The 18,499-nt window shown below is 42.2% G+C and overlaps 1 protein-coding gene across 1 annotated transcript; it reads right to left on the minus strand.

Annotated features, from left to right (window-relative positions):
- Positions 1-2,168: 2,168 nt before the first annotated feature.
- LOC309853275 (uncharacterized protein) lies at positions 2,169-15,603 on the minus strand (the record flags this gene model as incomplete). The annotated part of the gene is made up of 4 exons (XM_082711114.1): positions 2,169-2,749; positions 11,161-11,372; positions 13,896-14,210; positions 15,540-15,603. 4 exons carry the CDS (start codon positions 15,601-15,603, stop codon positions 2,576-2,578), a joined length of 765 nt encoding a protein of 254 aa, XP_082567240.1. The 3' UTR covers positions 2,169-2,575.
- Between the last annotated feature and the right edge of the window lie 2,896 nt (positions 15,604-18,499).

Below are 18,499 nucleotides of genomic sequence, written 5' to 3' on the forward strand. Positions count from 1 at the left end.
TTGTTTAGCTGTAAGAAGCAATGTAGCAGTGACACCTGCTATAACATGGATAAACCGTGGAAATATTATGGGAAGTGAAAGCAGCCATAAAAGGCCACATGCTGCATGATTCCATTTATGTCGAATGTCCAGAAAAGCTCACAGGGACAGAAAGCAAGTTAGTGGTTGCCAGAGGTAGGCAGGAGGGAAGAATGGGGAGTGACTGCCTAATGGGAAGGGGCTTTCTTTTTGGCCTGGTGAAAAGGCCCTGGAAGGAGATAGTGATAGTGGTTAGACAACCTTGTAAATTTACTCAAAACTACTCAGCTGTGCTCTTGGAAAGGTTAAAATAGTAAAGTTTATGTTACCTGAACTTTACCTCAATTACAAAAAAAAAGTTTAGGGGCACCTGGATGTTCAGTGGGTGAAAGCCTCTTGCCTTCAGCTCAGGTCATGATCTCAGGGTTCTCAGGTCAAGCCCCACGTCGGGGTCTCTGCTCAGCAGGGAGCCTGCTTCCCCCTTTCTCTCTGCCTCCCTCTCTGCCTACTTGTGATCTCTGTCTGCCAAATAAATAAATAAATCTTAAAAAGAAAGTTTAAAGCAAAGGGTGATTCCTTGAAAAAACATTTTAAATGAATATTTATTTTTTGAAGATATACACTAGAGTATTTAGCGATGAAACAATATCATAGTCTAGGATTTGCTTTAAAATACTCCAGGATTGGGCGCCTGGGTGGCTCAGTTGGTTGGACGACCTCAGGTCATGATCCTGGAGTCCCGGGATCGAGTCCCACATTGGGCTCCCAGCTCCATGGGGAGTCTGCTTCTCCCTCTGACCTTCTCCTCGCTCATGTTCTCTCTCACTGTCTCTCTCTCAAATAAATAAATAAAATCTTAAATAAAATAAAATAAAATAAAATAAAATACTCCAGGATTGTGTATGTAAGGGAGGAGGGTAGAATAAAGGAGACAATTCATCATGAGTAGCTAGATGATGGGGACAGGAATTTGCTTACACTGTTTTATTTCTATATTTGTTTGAAAATTTCCAGGTACATGTAAAAATCCAATGTATAATATTGTTAAATTGCATAATTATTTTCTGTATATTGACATAGAGTAAAATTTCATCATGTGTTTTAGGACTTCAATAAACTCAGTTTTTAAAAAAGTCTTAGAATACCCATCAATTCTCCTCCTAGGTTTATGCCCAAAAGGAATTAAAGTACGTCGACACAAAATATGTGTGTACCCAGATGTTCACAGCAACAGCTGAAACCTGGAAACAATCCAAATGTAAATGTCCCTCAGCAAGCAAACGGACAAAAGGCAGTTGTGTTGAGTTGTGTTGTATGGAATGCTAAATGGGTGATCTCTGGTGTACATACAAGGACATGCGTGATTCCTGCAAACACTGAGTGAATGAGGTCCTGCATAAAAGACAACATGCTGTGTAATTCCACTTACATGATATTCTAGAACTTACAAAACTAATATACATTTTAGAAGTCAGGAGAGTGATTTCCTTTGTGGAGTGGCAAGCCGAAGGGAGCACGCAGACGTTCTCCAAGAAAAGCTGGAAATGTTCTGTTTCTCTAGCCAGGAGCTCCAACATGGGTGTGTTCGCTTCATGAAAATCTACTTAGCTGCACACTTATGATGTCTTTCCCACACAAACAGAAATAAGTGCCCTATACTGTTAAGCCTGACCCAGGCCCTGCATCTCAGCAGACACAGCCTGATACTCCCCCCAGCTCTGGAAGGCACCTGCTTGGCCCACGTCTAGTCCCGAAAATTTCTCCCTACAGGGTACCTTCTGGTGCGTCTCAGGTGGACTCTCTGACTGAACACTTTCTCACACATGGCACAGGGATAGGGCCTCTCCCCTGTGTGCACCCCCTGGTGTCTCTTGAGGGATAAGCGGTGCCTGAAGCCCCTCCCACAAGCCCCACACCTATAGAGCCGCTCTCCGGTGTGGACCCTCTGGTGGAGGCCCAGGTCCTTGCTCCGGCCAAACTGCTTCCCACAGGCCTCATACCGGAATGGTCTCTCCCCAGTATGGATGCGCTGGGTTGACCCTCTGGCTGAAACCTTGGCCACATGTGTCACACACTTAGGCTTTGTCTCCTGCATGGTCCTGCCAGTGTCACGCCAGCGCAGAGCGTGAAGTCAAGCCCCAGCCACATACCTCGCAAGCATGGGGCTTCCTTCCTGTGTGGACGTTCTGGTGGATCTGCGGGGCTGCCCCGCAGATGGAGTCCTTGCCACAGTCACGGCATCTGAAGGGCTTCTCGCCCATGTGGACACGCTGGTGGTTCAAGAGGTTGGAGCTACAGCTTAAGTCCTTCCTGCACACTTGACACATATCGGGCTTCTCACCCATGTGGACTCGTGGGTGGATGGACAGGTTAGAGTTGCAGCTGAAGTCCTTCCCGCATTCCTCACATGTGTGAGGTTTCTTTCCCACGTGGTCCTTCCTGTGCCTTCTCAGAGTGGATCATGAGTTGAAGACTCTGGAACGCTCCGTGCACTGGTAGGGCTTTTCTCTGGATAGGAGCCTGGGAAGGTTAAGGTCGGCTGTCCTTACACTGAAGGCTATTCCACGCCCATTATATGGCAAGGGCTTCTCTCCTGTATGGGTTTGCTGGTGAAGTAGGTGGTTTCTGAGCTGTCTGAAGTCTTGGCCACACTGAGAAACCCCCACACGGTAGGGTTTTTCTCTTGGAGATACTTGTCAAGGGAGAATCCCATCATTCTCATCCTTGACACCTGGGACCAAAAAATGAGATGACAAAAGTGAGCAGGGGTTTTGTCGAAGGATGCACAGTGCACCTGGACACACTCTCAGGCAGTGCTGGGAAGACCAAAAAGCTCTGTAAAGTAGAGAAATGTTGGGCTGTTGGTTTTTGTCCTCTTGACCTTGGGTTTTTCATTTTTGTTTCAGTGGTAAAAGGAACATATAGAAGGCCCTCTCCTTAGTGAGGAAATTAAGTGTTACTAAAACACTGGATTAAATTCCATGAACTACAAATGTGTTAGTGCTTTTAAAGCATAATTATCAAAAAGTTAAAAATATAACTTTTACAAGTATGAAATGAACAGGGGCACCTAGTTAGCTCAGTTGGGAGAATATACGACTCTTGATCTCAGGGTCATGAATTCAAGCCATGTGTTGGGTGTAGAGCTTAACACACACACACACACACACACACATCAAATATGGAGTGAACACCTGTCAAAAATTTTAATGAGGAACAAATAAGATGGTAAGGCTGATTCATAAGCATGTAAGGAGCCTGAGCATTTAATGCTCTTATAAGAAAGGTATTTGTCTCGGAGCACCTGGGTGGCTCAGAGGGTTAAGCCTCTGCCTTACGGCTCAGGTCATGATCTTAGGGTCCTGGGATCAAGCCCCGCATCTGGCTTTCTGCTCAGCAGGGAGGCTGCTTCCCCTCCTCTCCCTGCCTGCCTCTTTGCCTACTTGTGATCTCCATCTGTCAAATAAATAAAAAATAATCTTTTAAAAAAAGGTACTTGTCTCCAATCAAAAAATATTTACATATTTTCAATTGAAAACATAAAAAGTCAAATAATTTGTATTTTTTAAAAGATTTTATTTATTTATTAGACAGAAATCACAAGTAGGCAGAGAGGCAGGCATAGAGAGAGAAGGGGAAGCAGGCTCTCTGCTGAGCAGAGAGCCCAATGCAGGGCTCGATTCCAGGCCTCTGGATTCATGACTTGAGCCGAAGGCAGAGGCTTTAACCAACTAAGCCACCCAGGCATCCCAAATAATATGTATTTTTAAAACTGCTACCCATCTCTTCATGGATTTGTGGTTACTGATGGCATTTACTCCTGGCTGGCTGGTTCTCACCTGAATAGGAGCTTCTTGGCATTTCTTCCTCTACCCATACTTCATCTTCTTGTTCAAAATGGAAAATCATCTCTGGTTTGTACTGTATATGCCCTGCGTGAGGGGAAAGACTTGTGGATTAGGGCCCTGCAGTGTGACTGAAGGCCCTAACACAAGTCAGATCTAGGCTTTGGTATCTGTGAAGATCCTCTGACTGAGAAAGGTGAGTAAATCTATTGTACACCGATATCACGTTTTGTATTTACTTATACACTCATAAAAATGTGTATTTATTTCTCAAACAAGAGAAGTTCCAGGAATTTTGGGGAACTTCAGTAAAGAGACCCATTTGTGGGGCACCTGGGTGGCTCAGTGGGTTAGAGCCTCTGCCTTCGGCTCAGGTCATGATCTCAGGGTCCTGTGGTCAAGCCCTGCATCGGGCTCTCTGCTCGGTGGGAGGCCTGCTTCCTCCTCTCTCTCTGCCTCCCTCTCTGCCTACTTGTGATCTCTCTCTCTGTCAAATGAATAAATAAAATCTTTTTAAAAAATTAAAAAAAAAGAGAGACCCATTTGCAATATAAAACAGTAATAATGCTCAGTGTGGTGAACAGGCAGTGATAAGGTCAGGAAGTGGAGCCCCAAGTATGGTTTGAAGAAACTTGTCAAAAATGCAGACCCCATCCCAGATCCATGCAATGTTGGTGATAGAACCCATGGTTGTAGGTTTTTTGGATAACCTCGTATTTTATAGAAACGTAGCAAGAGTAACACCAAGAACCTTGACTCATATTCACCAGCAAGAGTAACACCAAGAACCTTGACTCATATTCACCAGTTGTTAATATTCGGCCCATTTACTTTATTATTCTCTCTCCCTCCGCACACACAATTCTTTTCCAAACCATGTGAGGGAAAGTTACAGACCCCATGGCTCGCTATGACCCAATTCTTCAGTAGGTATTTCCTAAGAACGAGGACATTCTCTCCCGTAAAAACAGCAAGGTCATCAAAATCAGACTTAACATTCACACAGTATTATTACTTAATCTAGCTAATTTGCAAACAATGCCAATCATCTCAATTATACCAAAAATGGTATCACTAGGGCCTATGAGAAAATTATCTCATATGCTGTTGGAACATACACAGGTACAGTCTTCTTGGGGGCAACAATTTCATTTTATCCATCAAATTGAGCAGCTCTACGTTCACGGCAAAATTGTGGAGGGACAGAAATTTTCCATACACCAACCTGAGGGTCAGAAAGTAGGGATTTCAAAAGTGAATGAGGAAACTTTTAGGGGTGATAGAAACCTTATCTTGATTGAGATGATATTTTTCACAAGTGTATAAAAACACCTCAAAATATATCAAATTAACACTTTAAATATGTGAAGCTTATCATGTGTGAACTAATCCTCAATACAAAAAGTTCCATTTACTACAAAAAAGTTTTAAATGTACAAGACACCTTCGGCCCCACAATTCCAACTCTATGTGTAAGACCTGCACAAAAGCATGAAGATATGAGTGCAGAGATAATTACTGTAGCAGACATTTGTAACAGTGAAGACTTTTCTTTTTTTTTTTTTTTTAAGATTTTATTTATTGGGGCACCTGGGTGGGTCAGTGAGTTAAAGCCTCTGTCTTCAGCTCAGGTCATGATCCTTCAGCCCAGGGTCATGGGATCAAACCCCACATCGGGCTCTCTGCTCAGCGGGGAGCCTGCTTCCCCTTCCCTCTCTGCCTGAGTCTCTGCTTCCTTGTGATCTCTGTCTAATGAATAAATAAAAAATCTTTTTAAAAATTTATTTATTTATTTGACAGAGAGAGAGATCACAAGTAGGCAGAGAGAGAGGAAGGAGCAGACTCCCCACTGAGCAGAGAGCCTGACTCGGGGCTCCATCCCAGGACTCTGAGATCATGATGCGAGCCAAAGGCAGAGGCCCAACCCAATGAGCCACCCAGGTGCCATGAAGAGCTTTCAACCATCGGAAAGTACATTCACACCTGACCATACAATACTGTGCATCTGCTAAAGAATGAGGCACCTCTGTATATACTGACAAAGGTAAATTTAATAGAACTTCACAAAGAAAGTAGCCAGTCTGTAGAGATGCATTTTTGTAAGTTTTTTTTTTTAAGTATGACTTTTATACATAGGGACGCCTGGGTGGCTCAGTTGGTTAAAGTATGACTTTTATACATAGAAGTAAATGATCATCAATTCATTGGATGGGAAACTAGACATTGGCTAATTAATTTCATGTTTAACTTTCTACTCAGTTGTATGTTTACAACTGTTTATAAACTGTATGTTTACAAATGTTTAACTTTTCTACTCAGCAATATCTATTACTTTTAACAGGCACTATGTTTAATAAGCAAAATGTTTTTAAACAAATACAGACTACACACTAAGAAATGAAATAACTGAATGTTAACATTCAGTTGGACAAGTCTCATGGATGTTATGCTAAGTGAAGAAGTGAGTACAAACTTCTAGAACAGGCAAAGCTAATCAGAGATAGTGGTTCCCTATGGAAAAACTGACTGGGGTGGGGCACAAAGGGAACTTTGTAAGGTGACAGAAATATTCTATATTTATTTGGGTGGTGGTTTCTTCAATGTGCAATTATATAAAAATTCCACACTTTACCTTATTATTTGTATAATTTGTTGTATGCAATGCACATTCACTTAAAATCTTTGTACAAATTTATAAAATTACAGTGATTCTAAAAAACTCTAGTTAGCAAAGTTACACAATAACAGAGAGTCTTAAAAATTCTTTAAAGAGAAGATAATGTTATAGATTACATTAGAAAGAGGTTCGTGTTACAATGTTCGGAGAAAAAAATGCAGACTGCAGATTAAAAAAAAAAACAGATACATACACACATGTGGGTTACAAGTAAATGCAAAAGGTCTGGAAAGAGATATCAAGTTGTTTATAATGGTTACCTTTGGGGAGAAATGGGAGGTCTTTCAGTTTCTATATCCTATTCTTTTATTAAAAACTGTTGGAATTGGGAGTTCTTTATTTTTTAAGATTTTATTTATTTGACACACAGAGAGGAAGCCAGAGAGCACAAGCAGGGGGAATAGCAGAGGGAGAGACTCCCCGCTGAACAGGAAGTCTGATGTAGGGCTGGATCCCAGGACCCTCGGGTGGTGACTTGAGCCGAAGACAGACATTCAATGGACTGAGCTATCCAGGCACCCCAACTTCTTTATTTCTGTCTTTTGTAGTTTTCCAAAATTTCCTTAATTACCTTACCCTCATTAACATTTATAATAAAGGTTACAAAGCCTTTTAAAAAGTAAATACTCTTAAAGGGCCAAAGATCCCTTTGTACTTCTGGCCCACTAAAAAAAAAGAAATCCAGATCTAAAATCCAAAACACACAAAGAGTGATGAATCCAAGAGTTTATTAAATGTTTACATATATTACAGATGAGATATTCTTGACACTAATTAAAGTTTGTATGTGTGTGTGTGTTTTATATATACATTTTCCAGTGACTTCTGGAACATTTATTTTTCCATAATATTCTTTTTTAAAAAAACTTATCATTGTTCTAAATACAGCTGTAACTTTAAATCACCTCTTAAAATCTAAAAAACAAATGGGTAATTTTCTTGTCCTTCAGGGAGTTTATTGCATTCTTCTTAAAGATCTTGCATGTTTTTTCCCCCTTAGGTTCAAGGAAATGAGTTTGATATTTTTGCTGCTTTTGTGAATAGAATCTTTTCTCCTTCATTTATTAATTTCCTAATCAGTTATGGTTATTATAAAGATTTCACTATTGTAAATTTGCTGCCTGAAGTACCACTTTCCTAAACTCCTTTTTGTTCAAGTAGCTTTTCCTTTCCAAGAATTTTTCTTTTTCTTTTCTTTTTTTTTTTTTTTAAAGATTTTGCTTATTTATTTGACAGAGAGAAAGAGCACAAGCAGGGGAATGGCAGGCAGAGGAAAAAGCAGACTCCTCGCCAAGCAAGGAGTCCAATGTGGGACTCGATCCCAGGACTCTGAGATCATGATTTGAGCTGAAGGCATCCGCTTAACCAACTGAGCCACCCAGGCACCCCTAGTTCTTTCTATGCACACAAAAGCAGCCTTGCAAGAGAGCCAGCCAACCAGCTCTCTCAGTAGAAGCTGGAATTTAAATTAAAGAACTAGACTCCTCAGCATGAGGAAAAATTTACCACAACTCTATTTTATTTTCAAAAGATTTTATTTATTTATTTGACAGAGAGATAGAGAGCACAAGTAGGCAGAGCAGCAGGCAGAGGGAGAGGGAGAAGCAGGCTCTCTGCTGAGCAGGGAGCCCAATGTGGGACTCGATCCCATGACCCTGGGATCATGACCTGAGCTGAAGGAGCCACTTAACTGACTAAGCCACCCAGATGCCCCTACCAGAACTCTTAATATGTCATTTTGTAAGTTAGAAAGTAGTTTTTTGTTGAGAAACAAAGTAAATCTATGACCTCATAGGTCTGAGCATGTTGCAGATGAGTAATGAGGCTTAGCTGGGCTGAGGGACAACACCAGTACCCAGAGTTGCTACAATATATTATCTAGAATGTCCAGTTTCACCACAAACGATGAGGCATGCAGGTTCACAGGAAAGTATGACCCACACCCTGCAAAAGCAGGAAATAGAAACTGCCTGTGACAATGACCAGGTGTCAGATTCATCAGAAAAAGACTTCAAAAGGGCCAATACAGCGATCCTCACAGACTTAAGGGAAACCGTGATTAAAGAAGTGAAGGACTGAGTGGGGAGTGGGGGGGAATTGGGAGTTACTGTTCAATGGGTACAGAGTTTCAGTGTTGAAAGATTAAAAAGTTCTAGAGATTAGCTACACAACAATGTTCATATAGTTAACCCTACCATACTGTTCATTTAAAGATGGGTAAGATGGTAAATGTGATGTTATGTAGGTTTTTTAAGACTTTATTTTAAGCAGTTCAAGGTTCACAGCAAAATTGAGGGGAAACTACAAAGATTTTCCATATAAGCCCCGCCTCCACACATGCATGGCCTCTTTCATTCTCAACGTCCCCCGTAGGTACATGCAGTATAACTGAGTAACCTCCATGAGTACATCATAATCAGCCAAAGTCCACAATTTATATCATGTTCACTCCTGATTTTGTATATTCTCTGGGTCTGGACAAATGTATAATGATATGTACCCACTATTATGGTATCATACAGAGTATTTTCACTGCCCTAAAAATCCTCTGCACTCTTCCTACCCACCAGTTCCCGTCAACCCTGGTAGCCCTGGTAATTTTTTCACTGTCCTCATAGGCTTCCATATACCTTCCACATGACAGTGACAGCTGGCTTAAGAGGTCTGCCTCTTCTGTTCCAAACCCCAAATATTCCACAGTGGAGAAACCTGGCAGGCCCTACATTGATTTTTTTTAAGATTTTATTTTATTTTATTTTGAGAGAAAGAGAGTGCAAGTGGAAAGAGGGGCAGAGAGAGAGGGAGAGAAAGAGATTCCCAAGGAGAATCTGCACGGAACATGGAGCCCGATGCAGGCTCAATCCCAGGACACTGAGACCATGACCTGAGCCAAAATCAAAAGTCAAACACTTAACTGACTGCTGCCAACCCTACATTAATTTAGTTAAGTCATCAAAGTTAGTATCACTTGTAATGAAACAAATCAATATTATATGTTATCCAATAATGATACACTGAGGACACATCACTTCTGCATCATTTCTGCAAAAAGTGTAAAACCTAAATCTAATCAAGAAGAACGATCAAATAAATCTTAATTGAGGAATATTCTACAGAATAGCTGAGCCCGCACCCATCATAAACCAAGATCAAGCACCAATGTTCACAGCAGTAATGGCCACAGTCGCCAAACTGTGGAAAGAGCCAAGATGCCCTTTAACAGACGAATGGATAAAGAAGATGTGGTCCATATATACAATGGAATATTATGCCTCCCACCAAAAAGGATGAATACCCAACTTTTGTATCAACATGGGCAAGACTGGAGATTATGCTGCGTGAAATAAGTCAAGCAGAGAAAGTCAGTTATCATATGGTTTCACTTTCTTGCGAAGCATAAGGAGTAACACGGAGGACATTAGGAGAAGGAAAGGAAGAGTGAATGGGGGAAATAGGAAGGGGAGATGAACCATGGGAGACTGTGGACTCTGAGAAACAAACAGGATTTTGGAAGGGAGGGAGATGGGGGGATGGGTGAGCCTGGTCATGGGTATTGAGGGCATGTATTGCGTGGAACACTGGGTGTGGTGCCTAAAAAATGAATGTTGGAACACTGAAAAAATAAAATGAAATTAGAGAGTCAAAAAAAAAAAAAAAGGCAGAGAAACATTAAAGAAAATGTTCCAGATTAAAGAAGACTAAAGAGGGTGCTTGAGTGGCTCAGTGGGTGAAGCCACTGCCTTCGGCTCAGGTCATGGTCTCAGGGTCCTGGGATCGAGCCCTGCATCAGGCTCTCTGCTCAGAGCCCCTCATCAGGCTCTCTGCTCAGTGGGGAGCCTGCTTCCCTCTCTCTCTCTGCCTACTTGTGATCTCTGTCTGTCAAATAAAAAAAAAAAAGAAAAAAATCTTTAAAAAAAATAAAAATAAAAAATAAAGAAGACTAAAGAGAGGTAACAGGGTAAAAAAGCCGTAAAGAAAGTAATTAAGACAACTGGCAAATTTTAATTATGGGTTGGAGATCAGACAATAGTACTGAATCAGTGTTAAATTTTCTAAATTATACTATGGTCATTTAAGGGGCTGTTCTTGCATATAGAAGATGTGTGCCAAAGTAATTATAGGTGAAAGACATAATGTCTACAACTTCCCTCAAATGATTCAGAAAATGATAAATACATAGAGATGCAATGATAAAGTAACTGTGGCCAAAAATACCCTGGCAATTGATGAATATGAGTAAAGGCAATACTGGTGTTCTTTGTACTATTATTGCAGTTCTTCTGTAAATTTGGTGCCATTTAAATTTTAAAATCCATTGCAGTAAAAACCCAAAACCTTAACAAGGCCTACAAAGCCCTCAAGGAAGGACAGCACTTCTCAGTGTCCAAAGTAGACACTGGGGCTTGTGGAAAAGATACTGGACCATTTGTGACCTAAATTGTGACCTAAACTAATGGAAGGTTAAGGTGTGCCACAGTTCTGATGTGGTCATGGGGTAGGGTGAGTGCACGGAGGAGGGAGAGTGGGCTTTCCTCTGGAGTATCTTAAAGTTGTGCTGTGTTTCATGTTTGTCTTAGAGTCCTGATGGGCTCTGCAAGGAAGTGAACAAACACATGTCACCTGACTGGGGACGGGGACTACTGCACAAAAGAGGTTACATCCCACTCGCTGGGTGTCTTGCTGCCAGGAACTTGCAGGCCATTTTCTCCTCTTTTTACAAATCACTTTGGGCCAGCAGAGTCCAAAGAAGGCAGAATAGGGAGCTGGGAGAAATGGAAATTGAGTCCCATGCCATAAATCCTCATAGCCAGCCTGCGCAGATCCAACCCCACCTAAAAGGAAAATAAAAGCATCAATAGAAAATCCAGAAATAAACCCACAATTATATGGTCAATTAATCTTTGATGAAGCAGGAAAGACTATCCAATGGGAAAAGGATGGTCTCTTCAACAAATGGTGTTGGGAAAACTGACAGCAACATGTAAAAGAATGACACTAGACCACTTTTTTACACCGTACACAAAAATAAATTCAAAATGGATTAAAGACCTAAATGGAGACCTGAAACCATAAAAATCCTAGAAAAGAGCACAGGAAGTAACTTCTTTGTCATTGGCCATAGCAATTTCCTTCTCCTCAGGCAAGGGAAACAAAAGTAAAATTAAACTGTTGGGACTATATCAAAATGAGAAGCTTCTACACAGCACAGGAAACAAAGAAAACCAAAAGGCACCTACAGAATGGGAGAAGACATTTGTAAATAACAAATCCAATAAAGGGCTAGTATCCGAGAAATCTATAAAGAACTAAATAAAACTCAACACCCCAAACACAAATAATCCAATTAACAAATGGGCAGAAGACATAAACAGCTATTTCTCCAAAGAAAACATACAGATGGCCAACAGACACATGAAAAGATGCTCAATATCACTCATCATCAGGGAAATACAAATGAACAGTACAATGAGAGAACACCTCACACCTGTCAGAATGGCTAAAACAACACAACAACAGGTGTGGTGAGAATATGGAGAAAAAAGAACCCTCTTGCTCTGTTGCTCCGAATGCAACCTGATGTCGCCACTATGGAAAACAGCAGGGAGGTTTCTCAGAAAGATAAAAATAGAACTACCTTATGATCCAGCATTCGCACTACTGGGTATTTATGCAAAGAACACAAGAATACTAATTCAAACAGATACATGCTCTCTGATGTTTATAGCAGCACTATTTACAATAGGCTAGATATGAGCAGCCCAAGTGTCCATCATTTGAGGAATGGATAAAGAAGAGGCAGTATCACACACACACACAATGGAATATTATTCAGCCATAAAAAAGAATGAAATCTTGTCACTAGCAATGACATGGATAGAACTACTGAGTATAATGCTAAGTAAAATAAAATAAAATCAGTCAGAGAAAAAGAAATACCATATGCTTTCACTCATATGTAGACATAAGAAACAAAACAAACAAGCAAAGGGAAAACAAAAAGAGAGCGGGAAATCAAGAAACCAACTCAATTATAGAGTAGAAACTGATGGTTACCAGAGGGAAGAAGGTTAGGGGGATGGGTTAAATCGATGATGTGCATTAATGACTGCATTTGTCCTAATGAGTGCAGGATGATGTATGGAGATGTTGGGTCACTATATTGTACACGTGAAATTAATAAAACACAGTATGTTATGTGGAATTAAAATAAAAACTTAAAAAAAAAAGCGTCAAGAACCAACATCACCTGCAAGACCATGAAGAATATAGAACACAGGTATCCTGCAATCTCTGCACTCAGAGGGGCTTTGGGGAGATACAGCCAGGCTGTGACTCAGGGGTCACCTGGGATACCAAATTCACAACTGGGGCACTCCGCCTTTAACATCTGGGCCTATAGCTTCCACTGAGACAACAAAGTGAAAACAACACCCCTATAGCCTTTCTGGCCAAGAGTATGGAGAATTCTCTTTTGCAGATACCTGTGCAGGTGATTACCAGATGAGACACTCCTGACTTTGCCATCCCCAGAGCCAAGGCTCCAGGGGAAGGTCATTTAACTCCATGGCACCTGAGAGTTCTAAGAAGCTACTGACCTCTTTGAGCTCTAGGACTTCTTAGATGCAAAGTGGGGCAGTTCTCTGGCAATCCATGGAGGGTCTGGTTTAGCCTGGTGTCCAGAACAGCCTGCCCATCCTTCTAATAACCCATCTCTTTTGGAAAAGCCCTCTGAGTCAGAGGTGAAGGTGGTCTCATAGGAACATCTACAACAAAAGCGGGGAAACAAGACTCTGCCGCCTTTCCTCAATGTCCAAGCTGCATTTCCAAATCCAGGGATGCCAGAACACAGCCTCACTCAGAAGACTCAAGTTCCCCACCACATACCACATCCAGGAGCAACCACTTACTACTAACTCCTCCCTCATCTCTCAAACCCCAGAAGGCACAGATCTAGACACTTCCACAAACACCCTAGAACAGGTAGACCTAGACAGTCTCCACCCCCGACCCTCCCCACGCCGCCGTACCCTACCTCACTGTCCTCTCCCTACCAGCCTGGGGTTACCATGTCCCAGCTTCCCCCAAAACCAAAATGCCTGGAGAGATTTAACCAAGGGCTCCCGGTTTCTGCCGCCCCCCCCCCCCCGCCCCACCGAACCCAAGGATGCATTACAGCTCACCAACTTGGGAACACACAGTCATCCGCCGCATCTCAGTGGAACCCAGAAGCCCCCTATGTCTCCCTCCAGACACCGCGAGTCCCGAACGTTCGGTTTTCCCCGGTTCCCCTTCACACGACCCGGGGACTCACCGCTATTCCCGCCGCCCTCGACCCGTAAAACGGGGGGACTCACCTCTCTGGGCGTCCGTCTGGAGGTCTTGGGCACCGAGGCCGCCACGAGACCTACATGTGCCGCGTTCCGGAACCAACCCAGCCCACCCGCGCTGCAAACCCAGAAGGCCGGCGGCTGGTGCCCCCGCGCTAAAGGACGCGGGGCCTACCGGCTGGACCACAACTCCCAGAAGCCCCCGCGGAGGCCGGGGGGCGCGCTCGCAGTCCCTCCCGGAGGCTAGAGACCCGGGCAGGTGAACTCGCGGTCTCAGCAGGAGACGTGCGGGTGGTGCAGGCTGGAGCCAAACGCACAAAAACAGATACGTGTCTCCGCCCTCTGCAATCAGGTGTAAAAAATGCCTGAAATCACTCTATTCAGACGTAGCTGTATTTAAGCTTATATGCTTTATGTGAATATTTTTCATCATCTTAACCTGCTTTTTCAATCAAATATATATTGAACACGAAGTGTACTTCAGCAGTATTTTGTAAATTCTACAGGCCACTTATGTAATTGTCCTGTTATCCTTAGGTTGTTTCAAATTACTGGTATTACAGCCACCATCACTTGCGTTTGGTAGAGCTCAAAGGCAGGCAGGGGAGCAGGAAAACTTTAGAGAGAAAAAAGGAAGGCTTCAGAAATACACTGGAGGTTATTGGCATAAAGAAGCATTGCATATTATATGGCTGGTTTGGGGATCGAATTTGGTTTTTTTCTGGTTGGTCCTGAACACAGAACAGAGGCGAGGGGTGGGGGCGGGGAGGAGCTAGCAGTCATTGTCCAAAGCCTAAATGTTGTAGGGTGATCACTGCCAAGGTTGTAGTTTGGTTTCCTGATTGGAAACTAGTTGGTTGCTACAAAGTTTGTAGATAAGAATTCTGTTGTCATATATGATCTATCATTGTCTGTTTGAATATCCAGTCTGTCCAGTTTAATGGTTTCAAACGACAGCAATAATTGATTATCTTTCATGATTACCCTGGGTCAGGAATCCTGGAACAATCTGGCTGGACAGTTCGGGCTCAAATTTTTCATGATAGCTGAACCTGAAAAATTGTGCAGAGTTCCAAAAGCCACTGGGAGCTGGTGGGACATCTCTCTTATTTAATGTAATCTTAGGGTTCTCCAAGTGTCTTTCTGTGTGGGCTAATTTGGGCTTCTTAAGAACGTGGTAGCCTTAGACATCTTACACTGCAGCTCAAGGTTCTAGGAAAAAGTCCCAAGAAAGATCCAGTTGGAAGCTATATCACTTTTCACACCTAGCCTCAGAAACACATAGCATCATTTCCACTGTACTCGCAATTTATAAGGCCCACCCAGCTTCAGTGGAAAGGGGAAACTGTCTCCACTTCCTGATGGGAAAAGTGGCAAGTGTCTGGAAGACCAAGTGGGACCAAAAATATAGTTGCACTCATTTTTTGAAAAAGCAATTTACCATAAACTGCAAACAGATTGAAGCAGAAGAAGGAGTCTTAATTTTCACTCAGCCATAAAGACTGGACATTTTTATTACTGAGTTGAAACCATTTGTAGTAGGTAGAAGCGATTAAAAAAAAAAATCATGATCTTTAAATAAATTTTACTGCGGGATCAGGGAAGATCTAGCTCCACTGAGCATATTTAAAGTGACAATGAGAGACAAAAATGAAGCTATTTTCTGTTTACTCTCCTTGTCCAAGTAGACGTCACACAGGTAACTCCCACCCAGCCCAGTCAGAGCACTGCGCATGCGCACGGGTTGCCCACAGGCTGTGTAAGTCCCTGCGTCCACCGCGAAACCGTGGGGCCTGCAAGGACACCCTGACAAGGCCATCCAGAGGGGAGGCTGTGCACATGGCAACAGTCTTGACAGTCTTCAGCTCCCCGGTGATGGCTATGCCTGGGAGCAGGAGCCCCAGCCCCCACACCCAAGACGCCTTTGTGGGGATGGAAAGGCTGAGGCCAGAGAGGCTCTGCAAGTCTGAAAATTGGGAGAAAAAGGTATTTGTACAAGAAAATGAAACATAGAACAAAAATAAGACTCTTAGGTTGGTCTGGGATTGATATTGACTCTTAAATCTTTACTTACATTTTTTACTTTTTAAATTATGATTAAGTTTTAATCTCTTATGATTATAAACTCACAGGAAGTTGCAAAAGTAGTACGTTCAGTCCTGAACCTTTCTCCCTGCTTCCCCCCAGTGACATATACTGTGATACAATATCAAAACTAGGAAACTGATTCTGTATAATACTGTTAACCAGGCTACACACCATACTCCATTTTCATCAGTTTGTACATATGCTCACATGTGTCTGTGTGTGCTGTGTGGGGCATGCTGACCTCATGTACAGATTCCCGGAACCACCACCACAGTCAGTTCCATAACCTCAGATGAGCCCCATCTGCTACCCCTTAATAGCCACACCTATTCAACCCATCCATGTCCCTGTCCCCTGGCAGCTACTCACCTGCTCCCTGTCACTATAGTTTGGTCATTTTGAAGATGTCGAATAGAACCACACAAGGTGTGCCTTTTGATATTGGCTTTTTTTTCATCAAGCACGATGCCCTTAAGTTCCAGCCAAGATATTGCACCTATCGATAGCTAACTCCTTTTTATTGATGAGTATGATTCTATTGTATATATGAGTTCTGTGTTTTCTTAGATTCTGTCTGTGTCTCTTTGGCATCTATTTACCACAAGCCCAGTTGCATTAAGTATGTTTTCTTATTTTCTGTATTCCTGATGTTTGGGCATTTGGGAGCCTTACAGTCCTGGAGAGAGATTCCCTCCCAGGCCGATCAATTCTTAGAGCTAGCAAAGGGCTTACTTAGCAAGAAGCATGTCTTTTACATATAAACCAACCAAACCAGGATCTATATATCCCAACCATCTCCTTATCTGCCTTATCTGTGCTAAATCATCCCAGGGTGAGATGCCAGGCATCTAGAGACCTCTGCTATATTAAAATTCAATTGGGCAAAACTTAAAGATCTCCCTGGCTTTATTCCACATTCCTTAATTGGGTAGCACTCAATCTAGTAGGTAAAAAGGAGTTCCAAAGAGCCATACAAAGCAAGAGATTTTATAGTCAGAAGAGAGCAGGAACAAGAAAACTGTACTAGGCAAAAAATAATAATAATAATAAGATTTGTTATTGCAAGGTTACTTTACTTCAGGGGCAGGATGGCTAAAATATTGTGACAACAGCAGAGGGGGGTGAGGATGTGGAGAACTAGATCACCTGTGTATTGCAGTATATATAATATAATAATACAATACATCCACTCTTGAAAATAGTTCAGCAGTTTCTTATAAATCTCAAAATGCACTTACCATATGACTCAGCAATGGAACTACTTTGCATTTATCCCAGAGAACTGAAAACTGTGTTTACATAAAGTCTGTACACGAATGTTCATATTAGCTTTATTCGTTATAGCCAAAACTTGGAAATAATTCATATATCCTTGAATGGAGAAATAGTTTTTAAAATTGTGGCACATTAAAAAAAAACACAAATAAGGGCACCTGGGTGGCTCAGTGGGTTAAGCCGCTGCCTTCGGCTCAGGTTATGATCTCAGGGTCCTGGGTCCTCTGCTCGGCAGGGAGCCTGCTTCCCCTCTCTCTCTCTCTCTCTGCCTGCCTCTCCGTCTACTTGTGATCTCTGTCAAATAAATAAATAAAATCTTTAAAAAAAAACACAAATAAAAAAACAAAAAAAATTGTGGCATAGTCATATCATGGAATACTACTCAACCATTGGTATATGCAACAACTCAGATGGATTTCAAGGCAATTATGCTGAGAGGAAAAAAAAAAGCCAGTCACAAGAGTCTATATATTGTATGACTCCATTTATATGGCATTCTTGAAATTTAAAAAATTATCGAAATGGTGAACAGATTAATAGTCACCAGGGCTTAAGGATGTGGGAAGTTGTTTGCAAGGTTATAAAGTGGTAGCATCGGGGTGCCTGGGTGGCTCAGTGGGTTAAAGCCTCCGCCTTTGGCTCAGGTCATGATCCCAGGGATCTGGGATCGAGCCCTGCATCAGGCTTTATGCTCAGCACAGAGCCTGCTTCTCTCTCTCTGACTTCCTCTCTGCCTACTTGTGATCTCTGTCAAATAAATAAATAAAATCTAAAAAAAAAAAATAAATAAAGTGATAGCATCAAGGTAGCCTTGTGGTGATTAAACAGTTTTGTATATTGTGGTGGCTATAAGAAACTTATATACATGATAAAATTATATAAGCACTGGGGCGCCTGGGTGGCTCAGTGAGTTAAAGCCTCTCCCTTCAGCTCAGGTCTTGATCCCAGGGTCCTGGGATAGAGCCCCGCATCGGGCTCTCTGCTCAGGAGGGAGCCTGCTTCCTCCTCTCTATCTGCCTACCTGTGATCTCTGTCATATAAATAAATAAAATCTTTAAAAATTAAAAAAAAAGATTTTACACTTCTGCCTTAGTCAATTTTTTAAAAGATAGATATATAGATTTATTGATTTGACAGACAGAGATCACAATTGGGTAGAGAGGCAGGGGTGGGGTGCAGTGGGGAAGCAGGCTCCCTGCTGAGCAGAGAGCCCCATGTGGGGCTCAATTCCAGGACCCTGAGATCATGACCTGAACCAAGGCAGAGGC

Source organism: Mustela nivalis (assembly GCF_964662115.1).
Source record: "Mustela nivalis genome assembly, chromosome: 18".
NCBI classification, from domain to species: domain Eukaryota; kingdom Metazoa; phylum Chordata; class Mammalia; order Carnivora; family Mustelidae; genus Mustela; species Mustela nivalis.